The sequence below is a fragment of the Euphorbia lathyris genome, chromosome 2 (genome assembly GCF_963576675.1).
Source record: "Euphorbia lathyris chromosome 2, ddEupLath1.1, whole genome shotgun sequence".
Taxonomy (NCBI): domain Eukaryota; kingdom Viridiplantae; phylum Streptophyta; class Magnoliopsida; order Malpighiales; family Euphorbiaceae; genus Euphorbia; species Euphorbia lathyris.
This window is the reverse complement of record NC_088911.1, coordinates 8,591,356-8,610,871: the sequence shown is the minus strand read 5'-3', so window position 1 is coordinate 8,610,871 and position 19,516 is coordinate 8,591,356. Positions and strand designations below refer to the sequence as shown.

The window sequence follows — 19,516 nt, the reverse complement described above, 5'->3', positions numbered from 1 at the left end:
GAACCACACACGTGCACCAAGTTTATTTTACCAAGTATGAAAATCTTAAATTACAAATAAATCCCTCAAAAATTTAAGAATTTCATTCGTTGCAAATTGTTATTTAAAATTTTTATTTTCCTTCTCACAAAAAGCCTAACTGTTAAGTCTGTTAATATTCTCTTGACGGTTACGAACCCCATCCAATTGCCGCCGCAACATTTTGCTTTTTTTAAAAATAAAAGTTATATACTCCAATTATCATTTTTTTTCTTTATAATTAATTTTTCTTTCTTCATTAAAAAAAAATCTTTTATTTGGTCAAAAAAAAAAAAAAATCTTTTATATACACTACAATTAGAATTTGAAACTTATGTTTTTCTAGCAAATTTTGAAATTTCTATTTTTAAGGGGTGTTTATTTATTTATTTTATTAAACGTTTGGTTAGTAACATATTGTTTAACTGTTATATATGAAAATTAGCTTTTTTTTTTTATAAAAACAGAGGATCCATGCTTTTTGAAAAAAAAAAAAATTTCAAACAGAAAACATCAACCGCAAACACCATATCAACCAAACGAGCATTAAGAAATTATTTGTTTACTCCATTTTATTCTCATATTTGTCTTTTTACTTTTAAAATGTAGAGTTTTTAGGTGTTTGGTTAGAGATCTCATGTTTGTCTTTTATACATGAAAAGTAGATTTTTACAAAAATAGAGATTTTTTTTTTTGGAAAAACAGTTTTTTTCAACAGAAAACAGCGGTCCTGTTTGGTAAAGAGCTTTTTGGATAAAATTAAAGGTTCAAGCCACTTTAGAGGTAGTCAAACCTCTAATAATGGTGTTTGGTGAAAAGATGTTTGAAATAGCTTATTAAGTCCAAAATGTTAATTTTAAAAAAATTGGTGCCTTTTTAATTAGCTATAGCTTTTTTAAAAGATATTTTTTACCTCTAATTACTACCATTTAACCCCAAATAAAGATTTTACCATTTTCTTATTTATTATTTTACAAAAATAAATAACTATTAGTAATGAGTTAAATTTTACGAAATAAATTTACACAATCACCTAGTCAAATCAGCTAATAAAAAAAAAGTAATTAATTAACAGCTAATATAATGAGATAACAGCTAGCTATTTGTCAAACAGGCCAACAGCCCGCAACAACAATAACAAACAATATTTAAACCAAACGAACTCAAATAAACACACTAATTATTAATTTTAAAATAATTGCAAGGTACTTAATTACATTTAATAATCCATTTTAAAAAATTTAAACCTGATTTTTATTTTTATTTTATTTTTGTCTGAAAGAAAAGAAGGATGCAAACATAAGTTTTACCTAATTAAAAGCACTAAAAACCCGATTCTCTCTCGTAATTTGTCTAGATTCTCTCATTCTTTTTTTCTCTCTAAAATATCATCTCCGTTCACCAGACTAACCTCCAAACAGAACGACTCCAAAAATCCAGAGAGGAAGAAGGGAGAGAGATAGAGAGTCTCTCTGTAATCTCCGATGGATTTTTCGTTTTAGATCTCGATATCTGTCTTCTCCTCCGATGATTATCTGTTTTTTCTTTTTATTTCAAGATTCTCTTTCATTTTCGCCATAACGAATTCCGTTGTATATAGAGAGCGCCATTTTGATTTTCTTTCCGGCATTCGGTTCAGTTCTGTGTTATAAGTCGAGTTTTTCGGTTTTCTTTTTTCTCTAAATTGCGCGAAGAACTAGAATCGCTCGTTCTCTGTTCTTCGTGCTGGTTTTTGTTTTAGTTTTTCAATCAGTTCTTCCTGGTTCCGATCCCGTTTAGCATTAATTCGGTCTGCATTTCGGATTTGGAGTTTGGAATAACGATTTCCTGCTGGTTTTGGTGCTGTACAAGTTAGGTGATTATGATTTCGATGAATTTTGACTGCGTGTGGTTTTGTGGTTTTCATTTGATTCGATTCTCATTAGGTTTATTCTCATGTGCGTTTTCAGTCGCGGATTGTGGAGTATTTGATTAGGGATTGCGAAATGGTGAACTGTCTATAGGGATTGCAGAGATAGAGAGAGAAGAGGCGATGGATGACAGAGGTGGGTCATTTGTCGCTGTCAGGAGGATATCTCAAGGTCTTGAACGAGGCAGCAACACCTACCATTCAACGTCAGGTAATATTGTAACTGCTTCCGTATTTACCTCTATAGCCCTTCGGAAACTTGTTATTTTATTTTTACTTTTTAGAATCTCTCAGATCAATTATCCTCTTCTTTCCTTTCCAGCGTGTTGCTTATATGTTTCTCTGTTTGAACTTGAACTGCCAATATGTGAATCGAGATCAGGTTATGCATGATTAGGTTCCAGTAATAGCAAAATTTCAGGCTAGCTTCATGTGTGCTGATATAGAAAATTGTTTTGGTAGGTGAGCTATTGTAAATTTTGATTTCTGGCACTCATTTTCGTTGTTTAGATTAGTGAGCTTTTTGTGAATCTGTATTTTGTACCTTCCAGTAATTATTAGAAAAACGTTGGTGCGTGTAATTTATGTTATTTTCAATCTCTTTCAACTTACAAAATGGACATCTTTCGGGCCTTGATTTTCTGCCTACTAAGGTTTTATGCTAATCCTTTTTCTTTCCAGATTTGAAGGCTGGCTTAGTGTGTCAAACTTTTGATTTAGAAAAACCTTATGGAAGTGATACTGTTCTTCATCAATTTAATTACATATTTGCAACAGTTAATATTCATGTTCTTTTTTCTGCCTATATCCGGTATCTGTATCAAGTATGGTGTTCAAGTTTCAACTTGCTTCAGTTTGTTACTATGCTTGTGAATCTGAATAGGGCCTAATGGCAGGCTTCAGAATTTGTATTGAGATTGTTGTCACACATTTTTATTTTTGAGAGATGAGCCTACATCTTATGTTTAAATAAGACTTTAAGATTTTTTTCCAACTTTTCGTGTTCTGCTCAAGTAAAAAAAACTGTTTTATATTTTTGTTGGTTTTAGTCTAATGTTGTAGGAGGTGTGTATTACTTGAGAATTTTGTTTAAAGCCTGTGCTTACAGAGATCTATTAAAATGAAGTCAATAATTAAAAATATAAATTCTTCTCATGATGTTTTGAGTCAGAGTCAGTTAATGAACTTTGACTTCATTACCAGAAGTTTTTATTTTGCTACAGCTGAGGTTGTGGCAGGATCAGCAGCGTGGCTTGGCCGTGGTCTATCTTGTGTTTGTGCGCAGAGAAGAGAGAATGATGCTCGCCCTTCATTTGATTTAACCACTGCCCAGGTGCTTATTTTAGTTATTTTTCTTATGATTTTTCTTTCAGTTGTATGTATTTGCAGAACTTTTTCTGTATGAAGTCCTAAGGATGTAGCCAGAACCTCATCGAGTAGATTTTCACCCCTGATTATTAATTTCTATAAATTTTGAATCAGCAGCATATATTGAAAACTGCACCATTTATATTTTCAAGTTTCCTATTGTTTTGCACCCTGTTTTCTTATACCATTAGTCACTCTTCTCAACAATCTTAAATCTTCAGAACTACTCAATGGTTCTGTCTTCTTTCTTTTGAAACAGTAATTCATAAATCATGATGACTAAATCATTATTTCTTTGTTGGATGGATGCCAGGAGGAATGCTTGCAGCATTTACAAAGTCGTATCGATGTTGCCTATGATAGTTCAAATCCTGAGCATCAGGTACCTTTTGAACTGGAGTTATGATTTACGTCTAGAAAGTTTTTCCTAACAGCGTGTATACAATTTTTGTTTTGTATGTTTATAATCTTTTTCAAAGTGCATTGCTTAAATATATTATTAGATTATCATTTTTTTTTTAAAATGTAGTATTGTTTTTACTATCATATATTATTGTGACATTTCTTCTAGGAAGCTTTGGTGGCTTTATGGAATGTTGCCTTTCCTGAAGAAGAACTTTGTGGTCTAATATCAGAACAGTGGAAGGAAATGGGTTGGCAAGGAAAGGATCCATCAACAGATTTTAGGTGAACAAGTGGAATGCATGTGACTTCTGTTGTTTAATGCCTTTTTTTTTTCCTTACATTTATAATGTTTGGATGTTTCTTGCAGAGGTGGTGGTTTTATATCGTTGGAGAACTTATTGTACTTTGCTAAACATTTTCCGGTATGTACTTCTGTTACACTTCATATTAACTTATAATTCCTGTCCTACCCACACTATTTTAAATTATTGTCCCTCTTTACTCCCATGTTTGACATCCTTTTTGTAGACTTTAGTTAATCTAACGCTGTTAATTATTTCAATAAGCATGATTTCACGGATTGAGGGTGCCATATAAACCATGAGATGTTCCTGCCAAACTTTTGGTTTTCTTGTAGCATTGCCTACTTTGGTGATTGTATTGACACTGACATAATGGTTTGATTATGTTAAGATGCAGCACACTGTATTACCTCATATATAACAGGGAATGTGCATATACTGCACCACTTCTGTGTTTTATTTCTCATGCATGATCATTATTTTGAAGTGAATAAGTTCATTTTACACTTTAATGTAGACATCCTTCCAAGATCTTCTTCAAAAGAGACAAGGCGATCGGTCAGTGTGGGAATATCCATTTGCTGTAGCTGGTGTCAATATCACATTTATGCTCATTCAGATGCTTGATCTTGAAGCAGGTTGTTCTTGAACTGAGTTGCATTGAAATTAATTACGCTTCTTTCGATTCAATATTTGACTTTGGGCAATATCATGATCAGACTTTCTTGAAAATAAATTTACTTCTGGAATGTTTGTGCTGCATAATCTTTTAGTGCAACTTGTTTTCTCTGGATTATAACTTGTATTCTTTAATCTCACAGTCAAGCCACGGACGATGGTGGGGGCAACATTCTTGAAGTTCCTAACAGGTATTACTGAACTCTTTATGTCAATAGAAAATTATTGAAAGTAACATGAAAAAACAACTTTCTTGTTCTTTCCAATTTTTTATTTTATTTCCTGTTGATGGAGCAAGTAGATTTCTCTTGCAGTTTTAGAAAATGCACTTTGATGTTCCGATCCAGTTGATCTTGTTTTATTTATAATAATACTAATGATCTGTTAAAGTGATTTTAATTTTAAGCTGCTTTGATTTTGCTGTGGCAGAGAATGAATCAGCATTTGACCTTCTATATTGTATAACATTCAAGCTAATGGATCACCAGTGGCTTACAATGCACGCATCATATATGGACTTCAATGTATGTATGGTCTCCTTTCTTAGAAGTTTCTAGCAGAAATAGATTAAGAGTGACTGGCATGGCCCATTACTTTTCCTTTTAATAAGCATGCATGCATCCTATGGATATGGAAATGTGAAATGCTGTGTGCAAGTTCCAAGAGTTTCAGTTTCTGAAATGGATATGGAAATGTGAATCGCTTTAAAATTAAAGTTTACGTGCAACAAAGTCTTGGAAGCGATATTTTGAATCACCTAGGATAATTGTAGCTATAGAATGTGAGAATATTCTTTGCTTCTGGATTGCAGATGTCCCAAAAGCGGTTGCCAATTGCAGATATTCATATAAATTAATGTTGTCTACAATCATAAATGGTTGTTTTTTCTATTCATGTGTTTTGTTGTTTTCTCAACAGTCAGTTATGAAATCAACACGTCGCCAACTCGAAAGGGAGCTTCTCATCGAGGACATAACACGGCTAGAAGAATTGCCATCCTACGGCCTTCTTACACGATAGCAAGCTATTAACTCTTGTAACAGTCAAGATTTGTGGCAGCAGCAGGCACATTCTCCTTTTTTATTCTGTTTGTTTGTTTAGGTTGCTGCCATTTTCTTTTCCTTAACCCGGTGTAGCTTAGATGGGTTTTTCCATGATATGATATGAAGCAACTGTTACTTAAATCTCCCATTGAAATGGTTTGTCGAGTTTCTTGTACCGAAAAACGGAAGAAGAACTTGTCCTGACTGAGTGAAGTATGTATGGATATTGCATTAGGTTTCAAATACAGCCAGCCAGCCAGTACATTTGTTCCTTGGCGTGGAAGATGGAAGGCAGAGAAAGTGAGAGAGAGAGAGAGAGCCACATGATCTGGTATGTGTTTATTACGGAATTCTAAGAAAGTGAAGATGAATTTAGATTCACATCTTTGTGTTCTTTTCGTTTAGTGTTTTCTGGAACTTCAGAGTTTGCCCAGTGGGCAGAGTGATATTTGTAATTACCATGTTATATGGTGTTCTGAACCGCTCACTTTCAGCTGATATTGTTTCTCCAACAAACTCCTCGAGTTAATAGGCAAAACTAACATGTTGAAATTGTTATCACGAAAACGATATGTATGTCTAGTTGTGAAATCCTTTTTCCGGTATCGTAAAGCTATTTGCCCTATTGTGAGGCAAGAATAATATATATCAGTATACATACATACATACACCCACATACAATTTTACCTTTAAAGGTATTAGGAAAGTTCAATTTTACTCTCATTGCATAAAACAGTTTACTTTTGCCCCAAGGTAGGAATTTTAGCTCGGGTTTACCAACAACAACAAAGCCTTAGTCCCGAAATGATTCGGGGTCGGCTAACATGAACCATCATATAAAACCGTGAAAATCAAGTCGTGTCAGCGACACAGATTCGCTCCCTCCACTCCGTCCTATCCACTACCATATTTTCCTCAATTCCCAATAAACTCATATCACTCTCGATCACCCTCCTCCAAGTTTGCTTAGGTCTTCCCCTACCCCTCATCACTACATCCCTTTGCCACTCTTCGGTTCTCCTAACCGGCGCATCAAGCGCTCTACGTCTCACATGGCCAAACCACCTTAGTCGGTTTTCTCTCATTTTATTCTCAATAGCTGTGACCCCTACTTTTGTCCTAATTATTTCATTACGCACCCGGTCCCTTCTCGTGTGACCACACATCCATCTCAACATACGCATCTCCGCCACCGACATCTTATGGATGTGGCAGTGTTTCACTGCCCAACACTCCGTACCATATAACAATGCTGGTCTAATTGCCGTCCGGTAGAATTTTCCCTTCAATCTATTAGGCATGCCGGGATCACAAAGGAAACCCGTAGCACTCTTCCACTTCGACCAACCAGCTTTAATCCTATGAGCAACATCTCCATCTACTTCTCCATCCGTTTGGATAATAGATCCTAAATACCGGAAACAATCCGAGGCCTGAACAACTCTCCCATCTAGGATGATTGTCCCTGCCTCCCTACTCCTACGGCCGCTAAACTTACACTCCAAATATTCTGTCTTACTTCGACTCAACTTAAAGCCTCTAGATTCTAGAGTTTGCCTCCATAGTTCCAACTTCATCTCCACTCCTTCTTTCGTCTCCTCAACCAACACAATATCATCTGCAAACAGCATGCACCATGGTATACCATCTTGAAGTGAACTTGTTAGTTCATCCATAACGATGGCAAAAAGAAATGAGCTTAGTGCGGAACCTTGATGCACTCCAATCGTAATAAGGAACTCTTCAGTCTTCCCAACACTAGTACGTACACTCGTGCATACTCCCTCATACATGTCCTTTATGATGTCAATATATTTCCGCGAAATGCCTTTCCTTATCAAGGCCCACCAAAGTACTTCCCTTGGTACCTTATCATATGCTTTCTCCAAGTCAATGAAAACCATATGCAAGTCTTTCTTCTTATTTCGATAGTGCTCCATTAATTGTCTCATTAGATGGATGGCTTCCATAGTTGATCTTCCCGGCATAAAGCCAAACTGGTTTTCCGAGATCTTCACCGTCCTCCTTAGCCTTTGTTCAATCACTCGCTCCCAAAGTTTCATAGTGTGACTCATTAATTTGATTCCCCGATAGTTGGCACAATCTTGGACATCGCCTTTGTTCTTATACAAAGGGATTAAGGTACTTTTCCTCCATTCTGATGGCATCTTATTGTTTCTCCAAATTTTGTTGAAGAACGTCGTCAACCATTCGATTCCTCTTTCTCCCAAACATCTCCAAATCTCAATAGGGATGCCATCAGGTCCTACTGCTTTCTTCAAATTCATCTTACTTAATGCCATTTTGACTTCACCCTTTTGAATTCTCCGCAGGCATTCATGATTTATCATATCGTGATGGATACTTATATCTCCAACATCTTGTTGGCGATCTCCATTAAATAAGTCATCAAAATAGGACCTCCATCGTTCCTTGATATCCTTATCTCCAACTAGGACTTTCTGGTCCACATCCTTCACACATTTAACTTTTCCGAGATCTCGCGTCTTCCTATCTCTCATCCGTAGCTCGGGTTTACCCTGTGGCTATTTTTCAGGTTAAGGATTAACCTGATCATAAGGCTAAAATTGATCTCTATTATTGCCTTCTTTTGAGAGTTTAACAGTCAGAAGACAAAAAGTCAAAACTGACATGTCCAAATTGTTGTAAGGAATAATAACCTACCTCCATCTAGGGATGTAAAGCAGACGGAAATTGCTTCCCCATTTTTGTTCCTCAATCTAATGGAGATTTCCGCCCCAACTCTTCGAGAAATGATTGTAACCATATCATCTCATTGCTAGCTTCCTTATAAGCAACATACTTTGCTTCTGAGTAAATAGTACCACCAGCTTCTCCAATTTGAAAAACTTACAATTGTTCCACCAAGTATGAAAAAACCATTAGAAGTACTCTTTTTGCTATCTAGATCGCCATACCTGCATATGTGTATCCATGCAAGCCAACATTTTGTTTTCTGAAATGTAGACAATAATCAGAAGTACCTTTTAAATACCTAAAAATCCACTTCATTGCTTCCTAGTGTTGTTTCCCGAGATTATTCATGTACCTACTCATAACTCTCAATGTATGGGATATATATAGTCTTATTCCTACCATGATATACATGAGACTTTGAATAACTAAGGCATAGGAAACCTTTTCCATATGAGCCCTCTCGTCTTATGTCGAGGGTGACTACTCCTCGCATAACTTGAAGTGACTAGCCATTTGAGTACTAATAGGTTTTGCACCATCCATGTTGAACCTGTGCCAAAACTTTCTTTACATACTTCTATTGAGATAACTTCAAAGTACCTCATATTACCTCTTGAGAATTTCATCGCAATGATTTGCTTTGCAGCTCTTAAATCCTTCGTGACAAACTTTTCTAACATCTTCCTTTTTAACTTGTCAATTTCTCTCTTGTTTTCCCCTCCAATTAACATGTCATCTACATACAATAATAAGATTATGTAATGGCTTCCAAAACTTTTAAAATAGGAACAGTGATTCGCTTGACATCTTAAAAAACCATTATCAACCATAAAACTGTCAAATTTCGTGTGCCAATGTCTCAAATATTGTTTAAGCCTATAAAGGCTTTTCTATAGTTTTCAGACCATCGTCTCATGGCCATGCACTTTGAAGCTTAAGGATTTCTTCATGTAAATCTCTTCTTCCAATGCACAAGTCTGATTGTATTTGGCTTTGCCACTGGAGTGAAGATTTGCGTTTAATCAACCCCTTCCCTTAGACGACCTTTACAACAAGTATTGTCTTGTACCTTGGAGATTTATCATGTTCTTCTTTTACACGGTACAACCAACTATTTTGAAAATAGTTCTTTCCTCTAGTAGTTTTGTCAATTCCCACTTATGATTGGATAATAGAGAGTCCATTGCTTCCTTCATGGCTAACTCCCACTTGCTAGAACCATTCAATTGTAATGTCTTATCGAAGGTTTCTCACGGACGTTTATCAGTCAACAAAATATAATTAAGTGCAGGGGAATACCTCTGAGGTGGTCTGATGGTTTTATAGGACCTTCATCCTAAACATGGCTCTTCCTTTAAAGCCACCACTTCATTTTCCTGTATTTGTGCATCCACATGAATTTCAGGGAAAACCATTTCTGTCTTTTTAACTTCAGAATCAGTATGTATAGCTTATACTAAGCTACCATTGTACAACACTTGCTCAGTGAAGATCACATCTTTAATTTTTATGATCTTTCGATTTTGGTCATCCCAGGAATGTTAGCCAAAGTCGATCTTATTATAGTCAATGAAATAAAACTTTTTGCATTTGGGGCCAATCTTAGACCTATCTTCAGAATCCACATGAACATAAGATACACAACCAAACACTTTCAAAAATGAAAGGTTTACATCTTTCCCACTTCACACTCCCTTCGGTATTCTATACTCAAGCGGGGCCTCTATTTATCAAATAAGTTGGAGCGTTAACTGTATTTGCCCGAAATTATTTCGGCAAACCTGCATGCAGTCTCATACTTCTCACACGTTCATTCAGTGTTCTATTCACTCGTTCAACTATCCCATTTTTTAGGTGTGGCAGGGATAGTTTTTTCCATCTTAATGCCAACATGTGCATAATACCTTTTGGATTCATTGTCCTCATAATCCCCACCATTATCAGACCCCAAACACTTCACCTTTAAATTTGTCTCATTCTCTATTAGAGCTTTCCATTTTCTAAAGGTATCAAACACATCATATTTATTTTTAAGGAAATAAACTCATACCTTTCTACTTGAGCCCTCTTTGAATGTCATATAATATCTTGAGTCTCCAAGAGATGGCCCCGAAACATACATGTCAACCAGCTCTAACTTTGTTTCTTTAGGATTTCTACTATCTTTTAAAAAAACATACCTTCTTTAGTTTGTCAAAGATGCAACTCTCACATATACAATGTTCTAAACCTTTTAAGCCATGGAGTTTTTTTGTTTAATATCATCATCAACTTTATCCCATTCTCACTCAAATGCCCAACTCTACAATCCCATAGAGTTAAGTTTACATCCGCATCAATAGCTGCTAGAGTATTCCTATAACTGGTAGTCATATATAAATAAAGTACTTGTTTTGTTACCTCGAGCAACAACAATTGCTATTGTTGATCGAATTTCTAAGAACCACTAGTAAATGCACATTGTAACTTTCCTCATCAAGTTGTTCCCACTCAAATAAGATTCTTTGTTAATCTAGGCACATGTCTTACCTCGTTGATTTTCCACACCATTCCAGATTTTAACTTCAAACAAACATCACCTATGTCGGTTATCTCCAATGGCTTGCCATATGTAAGATACGTCTTCCTACAGTTTCCAACTGTATAGTTCTTCATGAATTCATGGTACGACGTCGTATGAAAAGAAGCACTTGAATTTGGCACCCAATATTCAATAAAATAATAAACAAGGAATAAAGGAAATAAACAAGAAAACAATTTTTTTTAACGAGGTTTATGAATCAATCCATTTCACTATAGGAGAATGGGAGAACAAATATTACAATACTCACACACTTGCACATTCAATATATATGGCAAGATTTTCCTCACTATTTATGAGAAAAAATGCAGGTTTCAACGAATTCCTAACAAAAGTACATATATCAAGAAGTTGTTTCAAATTCCTCAACTTCAATTAATATGTTGAAATGATTGAAAACACCTTCATACTTCGCAAATAGGTGCAATGCATGTTCCCAAAACTAATAGCCTCACACTTCACAACTAGGTTCAACGCATGTTCCTAAAACTAATAGCCACTAATAATATATTTATATATTATATAAGTTGATTTCTCAGATCCTTAGAGTGTGTCGAAAGAGCATATTTTTGTAGAAGATAGATGATACTTGTTTAACCTTTAACCGCCACATACGTATGCACGAACCATTCGTATGGTCGCACTAGTGTCGTGTAGACACATGTTTTTGATGAAAATTTATCTAATTAAATAATTATTTTATTATTATTATATTTTAAGTATTTAATTAAGCCTTTTAAACTTTTTGAACGAGCCTTTTGAACGAATTTTGAATTAGTCTTTTAAACCATAACAAACCGAACTTTTCTCAAGGCACATCTTTCACGAACAAATCTTTACACATTCTCTTTCTATCCTACTCTTACTTACAGAAACTGGTTCCACATAGAAATTAGTTAGGAAAAATGTTTAAATTTCAAAATCCCAAGTAGTTTTCTTTTGCTCGTAGTTATCATAACGACTTTGAACATTCTCTCTCAATCCTACTCTTATTTAAAGAAATTAATTCCGATTTATGAAAGAAAAAAAAATGTTCCGCAGTGAAAACAGTTAGAAAAATTTCAAAGAACCTAACATTTTCATTGCCAACAATTTTGAATGGCAAAGGCGACTGAAAGATTATCTGTTGACAAAATTTTGAGGCAATACCGAAACATCTTAAAAGTAAAAGAACAATCTAATCCGCAACTCGAGTTTTTATATTAAGCATCTGGTCTTCTATGTCACTTAGAGGACCATCAATTCATATTTGAACACGTGTATTATGACCTTACTTAATAACTAAAATAGTAGGACCTTTTATAATATGTATATGTCCATATTACACATGACAAAATATATATGTAAGATCATTCGTTTGACATGAAGAACTGGATGTTTCTAATAATTTTCCCCGCAACTCAAAAATTCTCAAACAATATTATTCCTTCTCTTCTTTTGCTTACTATGCTATAACAAAATATATTTTTAGGCTTCCTATGCTATAACAAAATATAGTTAATTCTTTTAATCTAAAATATAGGCTTAATACATCATTTACCCTCGTAAACTTGTGTAAAATTTAATTAATTAATCACTCGGTTGTAAAAAAAAATATGTAATTTAAATGTAGATGATGTAGTGCACAGGTCTTAAAAAAATGTAAAACGAACAAAGATTGGGATGTACAATTCTAATATTAGAGAAAATAAGTTTTATAGTTAAGCAAGTAACTCGTGCAATACATCTACAATTTTTTTTTCAACCGAGTGATAAATTGATTACATTTTATTAAGTTTAAGAGATTAATTAAACATTTTATGCAAATTGAAAAGACTATCAAGACATTTTGAAAGTTCAAAGTGTCAATCAAACTTTTTAGACAAGTTCAAAAACTAATAATTAAGCCTAAAAATATAATAAATGATATCTTTACATGAATAGATATGGATATGCCAAGAGGCTAAATGCATACACAAATTTAAACTCAACTTGGAACTAAAATGATTCTACAACCAGAATAATCGAGGAACCAAAATGTCGATAGCACCGAAATGTCGATTTATCCTTTTTTTTTCAGTTTTAGATTTATCCTTTTTTTTCAGTTTTAAATTTACATTTATGTATTTGGAACCGGTAAATATTAGCTGATTTTCCTCCAAAAAAATAACATTCAACTATATGATCCCAATCTTAACCAAACCATCATATATCCATCCACTGTTTGGATTAAATCAACAAAAAGAACGGACACTCAAAAACCCAAAAAACCGGTAACCGCAACTCACTCTTGGATCGAAATAAATAACAAAACACACCGACATACAATACAAGTGATAACAAAATTAGTCCAAGGACACACATAATAACTTATCTAATAAACATTTCTCTGTGATTCATGTTCCTTGGCAAAAAGACAGGCTATTATCTGAACATTCATAACTCAATAACTTAGACAAGCTTAGAAAAAGACTAGGAAATGATAATGAGACAGTCAAAGTACACAGCAACAAAGATCTCAGCCATTAAATCTATTCATAGATCCAAGGGTTAAGGCTGCTTTCCCAGCTAACAGGGCCATCAGGGAACCAAAGTGCAATCTCCTTCCTACCACTCTCAACTGAGTCACTTCCATGAATCACATTCCTTCAACCAAAAAAAAAACATATTTCTACGGTCAGCAACTCTGGTATAGACGAACACGATTTACAGAGACAACCCAATTGATTATATATAACATAAGTAGCGTTCACATGGATCTGAATGACCAAATCGTTAGATCTAAGCCTTAGGATGATATTAATCTCCAGTATTGGATTTTAATAAGCATATCATACCATAATTTTGACACGGTAACCCAAAATTGCCACCACTTCTAAGGAATGCTTCAGAATAAATTTCAATAATTTAAGAAAATTGGTAACTAGTCTCTTAGAATTTGAAAACTCGAATCCTAAGATGTGATGTGTTTTGAGAAGTAGTTGAATGCTAGTCACATGTTCAGGGCCTAAGTCAAGTCGAGCCAAGCTCTGACATACTCATGCACAGCTCATTAGAAAATTGACGAGCTCGAGCTCAACATTTTGTTCATGGTGCTCACGAGCTTCTCGCTAATTCAGTTCATGAATTTCATTCATGAACAGCTCATTGATTAATGCTATTTGAAATTTCTTTAGCACAAAACTACATAGTTTGAAATTTACAAAATTAAAGTTTACACAAAACTGCGTTTTTTTTTACAGATCCAGCTTTGCTTCAATTTGCATTTCATTTTCGATATAGCATTGTGCAACATGCAACTGCCTATAGATTGTAGAATAACAAGTTTAGCATGTTCAACAATGAAATCCCTTAAAGAATCCCTTAGTTCAGTTAACAAAGGAGAATCTTACCTTCCAATGTCAATTGCAAAGTCACCACGAATGGTTCCTGGTGCAGAATCAGCAGGGTTGGTGGCTCCAATGATCTTGCGGCCAGTAGTCACAACATTCTTACCCTCCCAAACCATAGCAACAACAGGGCCGGAAATTATGTACTCAACAAGTCCATTGAAGAAGGGCTTTGCAGAAAGGTCTGCATAGTGCCTCTCAGCGAATGAACGCTCAACGGTGATGAGCTTCAAACCTAAATTCCAGGAAAATAAAAACAAACTTGAGCAATCCCAATTGTAGAGATAGCAACAACAACAACAACAAAAACAACACTCAGTACACGATCTACTTATTTCATTGCTTTTTAACATCTTCAATGGAATATACTCGAATCGGAATCAAGCACAATACATATGGTTTCACAAAAAGCATCAACACAACCAATAACAGATAAATGCTAACACAATCCAAAACTTCATAGACAAACATAGGATAAATTGCATGAAAAAAACAAAGGTCAATCAACTTCATTAAAATGAGTGAACTTTTCCATTTCATTTATGAAGCTATGTTGCACCAAACACTCCTCTTTAGTATTGTTTCTGCGTTTCTCCTGTCCGTGCTTGTGCAACAGACATTAAGTCATTCCAGACAATTCATGCACAAAAACTCAATGAATTGTTAACATAGCACAAAATGGCAGCCACATGTATACCATGTGTGGCATCTTAAATAACAATTTTTTGGCTTAATACATTATCCAAAAAAAAATGATTGGCTTGCTCGCCGCCTGAAATTGAAGTGACATGATTAACTCCTAAGTTCAAGTTACAAAGCAAGAGAGCATTTGAACAAATTGAAGAAAGCTCAGGGGCCAATAGACCACAGTAAGCAAGTTAATAGGTCACTTTGAACAAATTACGGTAGCTGATAGGTCACTTTAAGAAGTTAAGGGGCGCTAAGGAGACAATTTGTAACTTCACCAGTCCAATCGGGGTTTTCAGACAAAGTTCAAGGTGCTACTTGTACATTAAGCCAGATTTTTTTTTGTCCAAAATCACATCCTATACACCACAAATCGAGAGGAACGAAGTTCACTAATTTTATATAAGAAAAATGAACTTCAGTACCCAAAAACGTCTGTGAATTCAATATACAACCATAACTCCGAAGAAAAGAAATAGAATTCATTAGTTACCTTTGAGGGAGAAACCTTTCTTCTCAAATCTTCCAATGATTTCACCAACCTAAAAAGACCACATCAATCATCAGTCTACTTCCGATCAAAACATAGCAATATAAGACAAAGTTCTTTCTCACAAAAAAAGAATTGAAGCAATCGAAGAACTTCTTGTTCTCATCATCAACAAATAAATCAATAAAACCAAAAGAAAACAACTCCGATTAAAGAAGTATTCAAATGAATCATTAGAAGATAAACAAATCTCTTCATGATTACACTAAATCTATAATAGATTTCGAGAGTGAAGAAGAAGAATTGACTTACAAGGCCCCTCTGGACCCCATCAGGCTTGATCATGATGAAAGTTTGCTCCATTTTCGGCTTTTTGGTGCTAATAGTTTGAGTTGAGAGTAATGAACAAGCAGAGAGAGCTACGGACCTACGGTGGAGGAAGAGGAGGAGCAAGGAGAGGGATTTTATATGTATATATACTGTATTTCTTAGGAACCCTAATTCCCAAAGAATATTCGAAAGGTCCGCCATTTTTGTTTTCAGATTAAATTCTTAGTGGGCTGTTAATATCAGGAAAAGCCCATTTCACTTTATCCATGAAAAGCCCGGGTTAAATGCACCACTGGTCACTGAACTTATACGGTTGTTTCAAAATGGTCACTCAACTTCAATTTGTTTCAATAAAATCACTTAATTTAATTTTTAGTTTTTTCTCAATTAGGTAACTTCATCGGTTGGTTAAAAGACATCAAAATAATAACATGAGTGACACATCAACATGAGCCAACTTAGATTTCTAACTTAAACGAAACGTGACAGCCACGTGTCGGCTATTTTTTTTTATGAAGAAAAACCTAATTTTTTTTATAAAAATAACCGACTCTTGATAGCCAGATGATGCATACGTGGATGGTATGTGTCGCTTCGGTCTGAGATCTAAGTTGACTTATATTGATGTGTCACATATGTCATTATTCAGATGTTTTTTAATCACTGAAATAGTCAGAGTAGTGTAAATAAGATAAAATTTAAAGTTTAATAATTTTATTGAATTTTAAAACAATTATGCATGAATGATTCATTTAACCCCATAGACCATACACCATAAGAAAAGGGAATTTCAACCAATTAATTAACATTTAATTCTTCTAACAAATTAAATAGATATAAATTAATAACGGGTTAAGAGCCAAATTTAACTTTAATGTTTCACGTATTGATATCAGATTTAGTAATAACATATAAAATGGTTGAAATAAAACCATAATATTTTAAATAAGATCAACTTTAGTTTAAGTTGCCGAAATTTTGAAAAAAATCATTTTACTGTTATTTAATTGTTACATGGGACTTCTATTAAAAAAAAAATTGTTACATGAAATATTCCAAATATCAGCTATATTTAGGATATTTAATATATGACTAATACAGTTACAGAAAATTTATTAAAATACTAACAACAATTCGTTAAGCATAATTTTTTTTTTATCAAAGTGTTTAAAATGTTTACCATATTACTAATATAGTTCAAATAATCAATTAAAAATATATAAAACTGTTCCAGTTTATCATAAATTTGTTTGAAAAATCTAATGTGATAGTTAAATAATAATTAGACTATTTTTTCAAAACTTCTATAACATTGATATTTTTCAAAACTTTAAGGCTAAATTTGCGCAACTTATACGTTTAGGTTTAAATTTGCATTTTTTTTCAAAAGTATAAAGTATCTAACGTGTCTGATCTTTCATTTTTTGATGAGAAAGTAAATTTGCATTGTTTGATGAGAAAGTAAATTCAGATGAAATGAATAAATATGTGGCAAAAAAGTATCTAACGTGTCTGATCTTTCATTTTTTTTTTTATGCATTAAGCCATTTATCTTTTATGTAGATACATTAAGCTTATAATCTTTTATTTTCGGTCTCATTAAGCCCATAATGGCCATAAAAGTTAGATTCGAATATAAAATTTGGTTAATAGAGTGTCATTTATTTTATCTGCTTTCGAAAATTTTATTTTTGTTGGCCCAAAATAAAATAAATTTTATTTTCATATGTATAGAAAGCTTGTGTTTAATTTTAGGGTATAGTTTCCATTTTGTGTATAAATTATCAATTCTAATCAATTTATAGAAGGGGATACTTGTTGGCCCAATAAATAAATATGTAAAAATATGTAAATAGAGTATGTAGTTAATTTTAATGAAAGTTTATTGAAATAAAATATATAAGAAAAATAAAAGGAAACAAAAAATAATAAAAAAAAATAAAAAAAAATATTTTTGGTAGGTCTCGGCGAGACCTACCTCTGGAATTAATTTTCAGGGCTTCGTTCGTCTCATCCGGTTTTCCCGACGCGCACCGAACCGCATCCAAAGCTGACCCACGAAACCTAACCCTTCCTCACACCTATGACCACCCTTTAATCTCTCCCTAACCTTAATTTAGCTAAGTGATGTGGCATGTCAGTTGGTGGAAGTTGGAAGAGATTGAGGGAAGTTAGGAATTGGTTGATGGAAGTTTAATTGGTTGATGAGGTGTCATTTTGTGGTAAAATTATGAGAGAAATATAAGGGAAGTGGGGTAAAAAAAATGACACTAATTGCCCTTCTAAAAAACTATAAATAGACCCTCTCACTCTCATAAAAATCACACTCATTCAATACACAAACCCCATTTCAAAGCTTCAATGCTTAATTCTTAGTTTTTTTGTTTTTTGTTCTTCAAGTTCTTAGTTTTCATTTCCTTTTCCTAGCTTTGTAGCTTGCCTTTAGCTTTAATCCAAGTTCCAATAGCCTCTTTCCAAGTTTTTTCAATTCAATTTAGCATTCCCAAGCCTTTAATTTGCTTAATTCTTAGCTAGAATTCTGTTTTCAAATTAATTTTCCAGATTCGTCCAAGTATTATCAAAGCCCGACTTCGTCCATTTAAATTCATTTTTTGCTTTCGATCCCTTCAACAAAGTTGGTCCTGACGTCTTGAATTTCAATCTAGTATATGTATTTTCCCAATTTCGTGCTCAGAAACTATAGTTACAAGCCAATCTTTACAGCCCAAATTCTTTTAGCTAGTCTGTTCCCAGAATTTTCCAGATTCGTCCGGTTGTTTTCAAAACTCAATTTCGTCCATTTAGAGTCTGTTTTAGCCTTCGATTCCTTATAGAAGTTTGTTCCTGACCTTCCGAAGTTAAATTTAGCCTATCTACTCGTCCAATTCCGCGTTCTTAAGCACTCAATCGAGCCCACCGAAGTCAAAGGTTAAATCTGCCCCATTTGCCTAACACATGTTTTGACATTTCCAAGATCGTACACCATACGGGCCCAACCAACCGCGGTACTCCGAGAACTTCAAGCCGACATCAAAGTTCAACGTCCAACCGAGATAGCTATTGTGGCTCCGAGTTTGTCGTTGAATTTCAATTTTATTTTAATTGCATTTCAATTCCTTGTATTGATTTGTTTTTTCCCAATTCAATTGATTGTCTATATGTTTAGTATAGAAATGTTTCAACTGTAATTCATTTTCAATTTCATGCTTTTCGAACATATGTATTCAAACCTTGATCAAATCAATAAAATACCAATTTTTCACCAAATCTCGTGTCAATTTCGCACTTTTAATTTCTTTATTTTACCCGTCTTCAATTTATACGCTTAGCTTAAATAAAAATAATTAATCTAGCAAAGTTTTTATAAACGGCGCTAGAGACCCAAGATGGACTTTTTCAATCCTTGCATCCCTCGCCAATCGCTTCTATTAGAATTCATGTTTTCGACGTATAATTTCACAAACTTAACCGTCTTTCATAATTGAGAAATAATTTCTCTGGCACGTCCGCACCCTAACCACACGTGACAAGGTTGAAATTAGCATATTTCGAAAATATCGCTAACCATTTTTGACACGCCCAGTGGGACATTGATTTTTAAGCTTTGCCAAAAAATTTA

General features: G+C 34.0%; 2 protein-coding genes across 4 annotated transcripts; one reads left to right on the top strand and one right to left on the bottom strand.

Moving 5' to 3' along the window:
* The first annotated feature begins 1,354 nt into the window (after positions 1–1,354).
* On the top strand, positions 1,355–6,252 carry LOC136216515 (uncharacterized). 3 transcript variants are annotated; one of them, XM_066003051.1, is made up of 10 exons: positions 1,355–1,868; positions 1,968–2,138; positions 3,151–3,260; positions 3,609–3,677; positions 3,867–3,982; positions 4,068–4,122; positions 4,520–4,640; positions 4,824–4,871; positions 5,110–5,204; positions 5,599–6,252. In XM_066003051.1, exons 2-10 carry the CDS (start codon positions 2,051–2,053, stop codon positions 5,698–5,700), a joined length of 804 nt encoding a protein of 267 aa, XP_065859123.1. In that variant the 5' UTR covers positions 1,355–1,868; positions 1,968–2,050; the 3' UTR covers positions 5,701–6,252. The 3 variants fall into 3 exon arrangements, with proteins under 3 accessions (XP_065859123.1, XP_065859122.1, XP_065859124.1); XM_066003050.1 differs by having other exon boundaries at positions 1,355–1,873; XM_066003052.1 differs by lacking the exons at positions 1,355–1,868; positions 1,968–2,138 and adding an exon at positions 2,229–2,385.
* A 7,023-nt stretch (positions 6,253–13,275) lies between these two features.
* Positions 13,276–16,032, bottom strand: LOC136216514 (nucleoside diphosphate kinase B). The gene is made up of 4 exons (XM_066003048.1): positions 15,880–16,032; positions 15,571–15,619; positions 14,394–14,625; positions 13,276–13,647 (listed from the first exon to the last, which is right to left on the bottom strand). Exons 1-4 carry the CDS (start codon positions 15,928–15,930, stop codon positions 13,533–13,535), a joined length of 447 nt encoding a protein of 148 aa, XP_065859120.1. The 5' UTR covers positions 15,931–16,032; the 3' UTR covers positions 13,276–13,532.
* Between the last annotated feature and the right edge of the window lie 3,484 nt (positions 16,033–19,516).